The 11587-nt window shown below is 44.9% G+C and overlaps 1 protein-coding gene across 1 annotated transcript; it reads left to right on the top strand.

Annotated features, from left to right (window-relative positions):
* Positions 1-3371: 3371 nt before the first annotated feature.
* On the top strand, positions 3372-10488 carry TUT1 (terminal uridylyl transferase 1, U6 snRNA-specific). Its single transcript, XM_029285143.1, has 10 exons — positions 3372-3459; positions 4065-4255; positions 4364-4573; positions 5262-5376; positions 5462-5592; positions 6305-6528; positions 7595-7704; positions 8165-8287; positions 8663-8755; positions 9356-10488. The coding sequence occupies exons 1-10, from the start codon at positions 3372-3374 to the stop codon at positions 10438-10440; spliced, it is 2370 nt and encodes a 789-aa protein (XP_029140976.1). The 3' UTR covers positions 10441-10488.
* The last annotated feature ends 1099 nt before the right edge of the window (positions 10489-11587 follow it).

The following is an 11587-nucleotide window of genomic DNA, read 5'->3' as shown; positions in this document are numbered from 1 at the left end:
GCGCTGAGCTCCCTTCTCAGCCCCTCTAGCAATCTTTCGGTAGCCACCTCGCCCAGCACCGCAACGCCCCTCCATCCGCACCGGAGGCCCGATTCGCCGCAAGCCGCTTCCGAGGGTCCCGTGGCCCCGCATTTGCTGGGAACGGGCCGGGCGGGCAGGGGGACCGCCCTCTCTCCCCGGAGTTGGGCCCTGGGTCTCCCGCCCTCTCTTTTTTATATATAAATATATTTTTAATTTCCACATTTTACATTTGTACTTCCCCCCCCCTCCCCTCCTTCCCGCCCAGTCTCTTCCGCTCCTCGCTGATCTGAATGCACAAAGACCCCCCGGTCCTGTACGTTGTTTTTTTTTAGGGGCGCCCTCGTGTTTTTCGCCTCCCTCCTCGTTTAGGGACGCAGGCGACGCTAGGAGAGGCGTAGAATGGGGAGGGTCAGAGGCGTCCCTGTTTTTTTCAAAACGGCCTCTTCTTTCCACCGGGATCGCTCTTTTTCCCTTCTCTGTGTGGTTTTTTCCCCCTTTCTCGGATCCCCTAAAATCTTCCCTCCCGCCCCCCAATTTGAGAACAGGGAACCTTGGCGATTCCTTGTTAATGCGTCCATCTGATGAATCCCCCTCCTCTCTTTCCCCCCTCCCCCCCCTCAGCCTTTGACGAATTCCTTTTTTTTGTACATGGTTTGGAGAGCAAAAAAAAAAAAAGGGTTTTTTTAAAGTCAGCCTCTTAACTGGTTCTTATAAGCAACGACAGCGGGAAAAAATAATAAATGCCGTTTTCTTCACTTGCTTCTTTGGCTCGTGGTTTTTGGGGAGGGAGGGGGGCAAGCAGGAACACCACGGGGGTGCGTTGTTGTTACTTGGAAAGGACCCTCAACGGCAAGAGGTGGCCATTTTCTTTGCCTGATTTGATAAGGACTTGATAAGGGGCATATTCCTTTATCGCATCCAGCAAAAAAAAAAATGCAGAGGGAAGTTTGAGGGGTGCCTCTTGCTTGGTTAATAATAATAATAATAATAATAATAATAATAATAATAATAATAATAATAATAATAAAGTTGGAAGGGACCTTGGAGGTCATCTAGTCCAACCCCCTGCCCAGGCAGGAAACACTATACCGTTTCGGACAGATGGCTGTCCAGTCTCTTCTTAAAAACTTCCAGTGTTGGAGCATTCACCGCTCCTGGAGGCAGGTGGTTCCACTGGTTAATTGTTCTCACTGTCAGGAAGTTTCTCCTTAGTTCTAGGTTGCTTCTCTCTTTGGTTAGTTTTACATCCGTTGCTTCTTGTTCTGCCTTCAAGCACTTTGGAGAATAGCTTGACTCCCTCTTCTTTGGGGCAGCCCCTGAGATATTGAAACACTGCTATCCTGTCCCCCCTCGTCCTTCTCTTCATTAAACTAGACATATCCAATATTGTTGCTAAAAGTTTGGTTAATCCAGTTTAATTGCAGAAGTTGGTTGAAAAACAGGATAAACTGCAAAGAATCCTCATACCCTTCCCAGGCAAAAAATAAATAAATTCTACCTTCACCTTTATGGCTATATAAGTGAAGGCAAAGAATATACTTCAAACACTTCCTTCCCCCTATTTTCCCAACAACCCAGGTGGTGGGTTTGTTGGTAGAAATTCTAGCCCACTGAATAACACCAAACAGCAAGTTGAAATTAGACCGAGATTTATTGGATACAACAGTTTGCAAAGCATGGTGGACTCCAAATAAATATTTGAGCCACACCTAGTCATAACTCACAACAAAGGCACACATATACAGTACGTTCTATCCCAACGCCTTGGCCCCTCCTCTGAGGTTACAATCTTATCAGAGCCGCCTAAACAAAATACATTATCCTTGCCCCTTACTATTTTGCTTCACCTATTCCCTTATATGTACTTTATCATGAAATCCTACAGCTCAGTGTGGAAATCCTATAGCCTACGTGCAGAACTCTTCCAAGGTACGTGTGTACATGCAGAAATTGTGTAGAAATCTTGCAGTCTACATGTAGAAATTTTGTGTAGAAATCTTACTGTCTGCGTGTAGAAATTTTACAGAGTACGTGTCATTTAACTTTACTTTTTATTCTAAAATTTTATTCCTAACAGGTTGGGCTGAGGGACACCCCGTCATCCAGCTGGCTTTTGTACTTGAAGCAGGACTAGAACTCACCATCTCCTGGCGATTAGCCCAAAGTCACCCAGCCAGCTCTCATGTCTTGAGGCCAAGATTAGAACTCATCGCCTTACAATTGGCCCAAAATCACTCAGCTGGGTTTCATGACTAAGATGAGAACTAGAATTCACACAATCCCCCCCCCCCCCCGGTGATTAGCCCAAAGTCACCCAGTGCCTTTTATTTTTAAACTGGGACTAGAAGTCACAAACCCCAAACTTCTAACCCAGTCCTTTTATCACTAGGCCAAACCAGCTCAAGAAAATGTTTATTTAGCGTCGATTTTGGATCGTATTGACGGCATTAGGAAACTTTTCCTACAGAGTGGAACCTTTTCACGTTCCAATGGAGATATCTTATGTTTTTTTTTTGGCAATAAGAAGCCGAGGATAGAAAAGCTAGTTTCTCCTTGTTCAAACGTCGCTTCTGAGGTCCCAAAGGTGCTTTTTTCCGAAAGGCAACTTGAAGACATTTTGCTTCTCTTCAAGAAGCTTCTTCAGTTCTGGAGAATCTCAAAAGACATATATATATAGTCATGAAGGTTTGTTTGCCCCTGATTTATTTTGCCAGCACAGATTAACACTGATCACCCCCTACAATGCTAAATTTTGGTGTTTTTCCCAAAGGAGCACTCAATAAACCGGACTACAATACAGCCCAAATCGTTTGCAAAGTGACTTTTGAGATAGAAAAGCGTTTTAAAACCCTAAATTTGGGGGAAAGCCAGAAAAGCGATTTTGTCAATTCTAGGGCAAAAAAACCTCTTCTACATTGTGCTATGGAAGCTTATTTTATTCTGGTACCCTTTATTGCTATAACCTACAATGAACGCAAAGGTTCCACACTGATTAATAAATAAGCATGGAAAAGCGTGTTCGGTTTCAACCCGGAAGTGTTTGGCGAAAAGCCGGCTGATTTATGGACGTGGCGGAGCTACAAGAATTCCGTTTCTTTTTCTACCTCTATGCGGAGGCGTGGACACTCAATGAACCTTCTCTGCCACGCAAAAGATGAACCTCGCATGGGAACCGGAAGGTTTAGTAGAATTTTGTTGCTCCTTATGTCTATGGTCGTGACGTCCGCAAATGGATGTCACACGATACACTCCGTCCGGCCGCTTCGCCATAAAGTAGTAGGGCTAGAGCGGCATCTCGTTTTGGGCGGAAACTACGTTAGAGCCGAAGCAGCTTCCGGCCGTGGAGGGAAATGGAGGAAGCGGGAACGCCGGGCGATGTGGACGATCTGCCCCGCGGGGCTTTTCGGTGCCGTCTCTGTCACGTGACGGTGGCCAACAGTGAGTGGGGTCAAGGGTCAAGGAGAGGCCTAGTGCTGTGAATTAAATCATTCTGAAATAAACTGGTAAAATTGAGGTTTAAAAGGGCTGCTCTTGGCACGTGGGAAGTTGTGAGCCAATAAACAAGGGGCGGGGTTCGGCTGATAATAAAAGCCAGCGGCGCTTTGCCCATGGTCAGAGGCACTTTTGCCTTAGAAAGTTGGTAGCCTTGCTTTATAAACTTAGTTAGCCAACGAAAATCAGACAACAGAGCCATTACATCAGTGTTTCTCAACCTTGGCAACTTGAAGGTATGTGGACTTCAATTCCCAGAATTCGTCAGCCAGCATGCGCTTGCTGGGGAATTCTGGGAGTTGAAGTCCACACATCTTCAAATTGCCAAGGTTGAGAAACACTGCATTACATCGTAAGAAAGACACCCATCCTTTCTGTACACTCCTTTATTCCCCCCTTCAGTGTATATCCCGTCCATGTGCACGTTTCCCACACTTGCATGAGATTTCCCTGGCGCAAAAAGCTGGTTACAAAAAGCAAGACAGCCACAGTTAGACCAAACAATTTCCCTTTGTTCCAGAACCTTTCAATAACTTGCTTTCATTCTTTAGAGCCCAGCTTGCAAGATCATCTGCGTGGAAAGAAACACCAGCGCCTGGAAAGCCTCCGTAACGTCCGCCAGTCTCAGGAACTCCGCAGTGTTTTTGTCAGTGGCTTCCACAAAGGGACGACAGCCTTGGAGCTGAGCAACTATTTTGGAACCTATGGGGAGGTGATCAATGTGGTGATGGACAAAGATAAGGTGAGTGTCATCCCTCCACTCCTTTGCTTTGCACAGGTTGTCGCTTTCGATTGATTAAAAAAGAAAAAAATTGCAAGCTTGACGCTCCTTTCCTTTTTTTTCTGCAAGGGGGTCTATGCAATTGTGGAACTGCAGGACGAGGAAATGCTCCAGAAAGTATTATCAGAAGCACAACATAGCCTAGGGGGGCAGAAATTACGTGTCAAGCCACGGGAGAAGAAGGATTTCAGATACACCCCACCAAAGAAACAAGGGTCAGCCAGGCGGGAGCAGCTGAGCCCGGAGAAGTTGGCCCACAATCTCTGCCAAATGGATGATGTAAGTGTCTCTGGAGCAGTGCTGGCTGGGGGATTCTGAGAGTTGAAGTCCACCCATCTTAAAGCATGCTGGCTAGGGAATTCTGGGAGTTGAAGCCCACCCATTTTAAAGCATACTGCCTGGTGAATTGTAGTCCACTCATCTTAAAGCAGGCTGGCTGGGGAATTCTGGGAGTTGAAGTGCACCCATAATAATGTAGTAAAATGAACAATTATTAGAATAATGATTTGCCTGCATAATAGCTAGAATAATGATGTAATGCATAATCACTGGGAAAATTCACTGGGAAAGTTCTGTGTCAGTAATATGTGACTAACCAAATGCGCATTGCACATGGATACTTTGTATGTAGCAAAACCTTCCATTGTATGCCCGTGAGAAACGATCCAAATGTATTACAGTGTATTACCATGTGTAGTCCCTTTGTTCCTGAAAGAACAACTGAAGTCTAATCCCGCCCTCCTTGTTCAGAATTGCCTATCTCTATATGCCTCTGAACCTGTGCAAATAAACCTCTCTGCTAAACCCCTCTGGAGTTCTTTCGTTTTCCACAAGAAATTTAAAGTTGCCAAGGTTGAGAAACATGCTCTGGAGGATTCCCTCTTTAAAGATGGCTGTAGGGAACGTCCTAAAGAATTCCTCTGAATACAGGGGAAAAAAAAAAACTTCATTACTTTCTATCCTGCAGGTTGATGCCCAGATGTCTTTAGTGGTTCAACTCTTTGAATTTTCCGAGAGCGAACAGCGTCTCCGAGACTTGCTCGTCAAGCTGTTCGAGGAGGTGATTTCTGAATTCTTCCCAGGTAAAGTGGACTCTTTGCCATCTGCTTCGATTGGATATTTTGAACGTTTCCGATTTTACAACTGGTCCTTCTCCCAAACACTCAGAATCGGCCATCATTCCCTTTGGGTCTTCCGTGAATGGCTTCAGCGTCTCTGGATGTGACCTGGATTTGTTCCTGGATCTTGAGAAGACGAAAAACTTCCAGGCTTCTGCCAAGAGAACGGATAAGCCACCGGTGAGGATGAGGCTGGGCTGTATCTTGATCAAATGTAGATTATTTTTTTTTGTCCCGTATCTCTTGTTAGAGGTATGAAAGATTCCTTAAACTTGGCAAGACCACTGCGGATCACTCTGTGTCAATTTTCTCAATCTCAGCCGCTTTAAGGTGTGTGGACTTCAACTCCCAGAATTCCCCAGCCGGTATGCTTTAGGATGGGTGGAGTTCAGCTCCCAGAATTCCCCAGCTGGCATGATTTAAGATGGGTGGACTTCAAGTCCCAGAATCCCCCAGCCTGCATGCTTTAAGATGGTAGACGCCAAGTCCCAGAATTCGCTAGCCGGCATGTTTTAAGATGGGTGGACTCCAAGTCCCAGAATTCCCCAGCCAGCATGCTTGAAGATGGGTAGACAAACAAAATGAACAGAAGTGATTGGTGAACGTATTGGGCTGTGGGTGGATCGGAGGGAAACGGGTAAATAACTATTCCAGTGTTTGCGTGGGAAATCAGAGCTGGCTTTGCTTCTTCTGTGCCAATGTAGATTTTCAGTAAAGTATTATACTCTCTGTAAAAATCATCTGCCAGGAGTTTCTTTTTCTGGAAATGCCAGCTGGACAGGTGACCCTTAGCCATGGAAACTTTGCGTTCCGTTCTGGTCGTAAGTTGAGGATTACCTGTATACCCTTGGTTGAACATGGCTTAATCCTGTCTCAACTTTTTCAGGCAGAGGAAGAAGTTTCCGAAATGGAATCGCGCTCCGAAGATTCGATCTTGTCTGATATTGACCTGGTCACTGCCACCGTGCCTGAAATCCTTGATCTGGTGGCCACGGTGCTGCAGAAATGTGTACCGGGCGTTCATCACGTCCAGGTGGTCTCCACCGCCCGCCGCCCCGTGGTCAAGTTTTGCCATAAAGAATCCAGCTTGAGGGGTGACATCTCCATAAACAACAAGTATGGATATAATGTCTTTCTAGCACAGGGGTAGGCAACCTTGTCCCTTTTATGACTCATGGACTTCAACTCCCAGAATTCCTGAGCCAGCTAAAAGAGCCAAGGTTGCCTACCCGTGCTCTAGCAAAACCCCATACAGGAAGTCCTCGACTTTAAACAGCTCATTTGACCGTTTGAAGTTACAACGGCACTGAAAAAAAGGGACTTAGGACCGTTTTTCCACACTTACAACCGCTGCAGCTTCCCTATGGTCACATGAACGAAATTCAGCGGCTTGGCAACTGACATGTACTTATGACGGTTGCAGTGTTTCCCGGGGTGACGTGATCCTCTTTTGCAACCTTCCGACAAGCAAAGTCAACGGGGAAGCCAGATTCCCTGTGATTAGCTTAACACCTGCAGTGATCCACTTAAACATGTGGGCAGGAAAGGTAGTAAAATGGGGCAAAACTCACAACTGTCTTGCTTACCAACATAAATGTTGGGTTTTATTGCAGTCGTCAGTCGAGGACTGCCTGTACTCAGTCAGGATCAGTCTGTCTATGCAGCAGATTATGAAACCGAAAGTTACAAGACATTTAGACTCTGGATAATTGCAGAGTGCCAGTTTAATCTAGAGCAGGGGTAGGCAACCTTGGCTCTTTTATGACTCATGGACTTCAACTCCTAGAATTCCTGAGCCAGCATAGCTCAGCTTGGAAACCTCTCCCTTCCCCTCAGCATGGCTGGCTGAGGAATTCTGGGAGTTGAAGTCCACGAGTCATAAAAGAGCCAAGGTTGCCTACCCCTGATCTAGAGCAATGTTTCCCAGCCTTGTCAAATTTAACAGATGTGGACTTCAACTCCCAGAATTCCCCAGCCATCTCTGCTGTCCATACCACTTAAGATTGCCCATATTGAGAAATACTGACCTAATGGCAAGGGAACTGGATTAGGATGGGGGGAAATGTGAGTTTAGGGTTTCCTGGGGACCGAAGAGAATATGGCAAGAAGCTTGGGTATAAAGAAGTGGCTGAGCTCGGCACGGTATATTCTGATTTATGCTCCATCTTCTTCTGTTTGGTAGGCTGGCCTTGTGCAACACGCGCTTCCTGCAGTTTTGCACCGAAGCAGATGAACGTGTGCGGCCTTTGGTCTACTCGGTGCGCTACTGGGCAAAACAGCAAGGTTTGGCAGGTAAGATGGAAGGGAAGGGAAGGGAAGGGAAGGGAAGGAAGGAAGGAAGGAAGGAAGGAAGGAAGGAAGGAAGGAATGTGGAAAGAAGGAAGGAAGATGGAATGTGCAAGGAAGGAAAATGGAATGTGGAAAGAAGGAAGGAAGATGGAATGTGAAAGGAAGGAAGGAAGGAAGGAAGGAAGGAAGGAAGGAAGATGGAAGATGGAAAGGAGGAAGGAAGATGGAATGTGGAAGGAAGGAAGATGGGAGGGGCAGCCAAAGGAATGAAAGTATCCTCCTTTGGGGGCACAATTATAGTGGTGGAATAGCAGATGAAGAACCATATATCAATTGATCTACTTGTATACAGGTAGTCCTCAACTTATGGCCACAATTGAGCCCAAAATTTCTGTTGATAAGTGAGACATTTCTTAAGTGAATTTCGCCCCATTTTACGGCCTTTTTTTTTTTTTTTTTGCAGGAAATCTTTTTGGTGGGGGCCCCCTCTTCAACAACTACGCCCTGACCTTGCTGGTGTTCTTCTTCCTACAGACACGCACCCCCCCGGTCTTGCCGACGGTTGCACAGTTGAAGGACTTCTCAGGTTAAACTCCCTCCGTGCACCAATTCCCCCCCCCTTCGAACAGAAACAGTAGCTTCCACTTTTACTATGATTTTACTACGAGTACGGGCGGTCCTCAGCCTGTGACCACAGCGGCGTCCGTTGTAAGTTCGAACGGTCACCAAATGAGCGGTCGAGGACTCCCCTGTATTTATTTATATTTTTCAGTCAGTCAACACGGAGTGGTCCCCTTTCCTGCTTTTCTTTCCAGGGTGAATGACGCAATAGGCGTCATCAGAGGTCATACCAGAATGGGATAGAAAGATGACAAAACGCAAAGCCGGAATCCAATTGAAGACTTTGCAGACATATTTTTTTCCCCCCATCCTTTTCCAACTCCTTTTCCTTTCTTGTCAGATGATGGAGAACTGACCGTGGTGGACGGTTGGGACTGCACTTTCCCTAAAGATCCGGCCTCGTTGCAGCCCAGCGGGAACACAGAGAGTTGTTGTGAGTTGCTACAAGGAGCTTTTTAAGTTGCATGTTGCTTTAAAAAGAATAGAATAGAATTATGAAAGAATAGAATTATGAAAGAACAGTAAAATAAAATTATGAAAGAATAGAATATAGAATAGATAGAATCATGAAAGAATAGAATACAATAGAATTATGAAAGAATAGAATAGAATTATGAAAGAATAGAATTATGAAAGAATAGAATATAGAATAGAATTATGAAAGAATAGAATATAGAATAGAATAGAATTATGAAAGAATAGAATAGAATAAAATTATGAAAGAATAGAATATAGAATAGAATTATGAAAGAATAGAATATAGAGTAGAATTATGAAAGAATAGAATAGAATAGAATAGAATAATTTATGAGCAATCGATCCAGAAGTTAATCTTAAAACTGTCTACCTTTCTAGATAGAATGTCTGTAAAATATATTATGGAAAAGGAATATGTTTTACCTTACAAGATTGAGACTGATCTGAAAGTGGATTTAAAAATAATGGAACCACAAGAACGATGTGGAAAAAAAGATACTAGACTGGATATACACAGGAAACTTACTAATGCTTGCTTTGTTGACTTTTTTCCCAGGCTCCCTTCTGGCAGAGTTCTTCCGCGTTTTCGAAAGCTACAATTTCGCCGGTGGGGTGATCTCCCTGCGCGAGGGTCGGTCACTTCCTCTCTCCAATTTCCTGTTATCTGACGCAGGCCAGAAATTCAAGGTGGGCCCCATCAACCTGCAGGATCCTTTTGAGCTGAGCCACAACGTAGCGGCCAACGTCAATGAAAAGACTGCACTGCGTCTCCAGCGAGGTTGTCAGGATGCCGCCAAATACTGTCGGAGTTTGCAATACCAGCGTAAATCCACCAAGGGGAAGAACTGGGGGCTGGTCCGTCTCTTCCAGCCTGGCAGCTCCCAAGCCGTGGAACGGCTGGTCATCAGCCTCCCCTTAACGCCAGCGGCCCAATCCCTGGGGTCCCACCCAGAGCTGCACCTGAGCAGGGATTTCCACCAGCTCTGGCTTCGGAGAGTGTGCGCGGGTGTCTCGTTTGTTCTGGAGCAGGTGCTGAAATGCAGCTGCTCGGAGAAGCCGCTGGGATTCGGAGAAGATGGGGAACCCCTCGGCAGCGATCCAGAGGAGGAGCAGCTGAAAACGAAAACCGAACAACTCAGCGTGGGTTCCAAGCGATCTCTGGACGTAGAAGAGGCCGCGTGGGGTTCTCCTCCGTTGAAGAGATCACGAATGGAGAATTCGCTTCCCGCCGCAGAGAGCATGACTTGGAATTGCACCGTCTGGCACCGTGTTTGGTTAGGAAGACGCCGCGTCCGGCGACAATTCTGCAGCCCAGAAGTGGATCCCAAACCGAGAGCTGATCCCCTAGAGCTGGAAGGCAAAGTATCCGAGGCGATTTCCCGACAGGAGAGGGAAACCGGACCCGTGGAGGCTCTGTTTCAATTCACCATTTGTGCCAGGCTCCGAGACGGTGGTTCAGGGGAACACGACCCACAGGTCAGCCTAAATTTCACCCCAGACCCTGAACAGCGAGCTGTTTTCCAAGATTTTTTTCATTTCCTACAAGGTTTTCTGCCCCGAATGGTTGAGCAGTACCTGACCACCAAGCCTTCAGACCTGCCTACCCCAGAAGACAAATCTTCTCCAGAGGATGACATTTGAAACTCGTTTAGACCATGGCAGAATTCTATGTTTCGATTTTTTCCCATTTTTGTCTGTTGGTGAAAATAAAAGGAATGAGGAGAAAAATTGAAACTGGTTTCCTTTGCGTTTTGAGTTCTTGAAGATGATCCAGCCATGATGCCACACTAGGATTGTTGATTTAATGGACCCCATCGTGGGCTTTCGTCTTGACCCAACTAGGGAGCATCATCAGTGCTAGAAAGGAGTGGGGTTTGTTGCATATACCCTTTCTAGCACTGATATTGGCTAGTTGGGTAATGAAACATCTACAAAACAACAACAAAGCTAATGTCTTTTTTTCCTTTCAAAATAATTTTATTGAATGCTAGTTTTACATATTTAAAGTTCAGAAGAAGAAATTTTTAAAAAAGAATAAAAGAAAGAATGGGAAGAACATAATGAAAAAGAGAAAAGAAATATCAAGCGTATAGTTCTTTGTATGTTGACAAACTGTCTGCTAATCAAACCTCAACCGCATAGAGGGGAGTTATATGTAAACCAGACCAGTATCCAGTTGTATGTAACTTGGGATCAAACTCTTTTCCTGCCAATGTTTTATTACCAGCCTTAATAACATTATCAGTCTGTACGGAATATATGTACGGTATATTTGTCATCTATTTTATCTATCTCTTCTCTAGCGTCTGTCTGTCATCTGTCTTGTCTATCATTCATTATCTATCTATCTATCTATCTATCTATCTATCTATCTATCTATCTATCATCTGTTTCTGTATCTCAATCATCTATTATCTATATTTTCTCACTATATCTCGGTCATCTATTATCTATATTTTCTCACTATATAAGTGTTTCTATGTATCTCAATCTATTTATATTTTCTCACTCTATCTATATGTTTCTATGTATCTCAATCTGTATCTATCTATATATCCATCTATCTATCTGAATATTAGTAGCTCGGGGTTGAAATGAGGGGGTCTTTGATGCTCTCTGAGCTTTATTTTTTTGTTTTGTTTTTTGTTTTGTAGATGTTTCATTACCCCAACTAGGTAATATCAGTGCTAGAAAGGGCACATGCAACAAACCCCACTCCTTTCTAGCATTGATGATGTTTCCTAGTTGGGTCACGAAACGTCTGCAACAAAACAACCAAGGTCATTCT

Source organism: Protobothrops mucrosquamatus, unplaced genomic scaffold (genome assembly GCF_001527695.2).
Source record: "Protobothrops mucrosquamatus isolate PMUCROS unplaced genomic scaffold, P.Mucros_1.0 scaffold1339, whole genome shotgun sequence".
NCBI classification, from domain to species: Eukaryota; Metazoa; Chordata; class Lepidosauria; order Squamata; family Viperidae; genus Protobothrops; species Protobothrops mucrosquamatus.
Note: the sequence above shows the minus strand (reverse complement) of the source record. Positions and strands in the feature narration are given on the sequence as shown.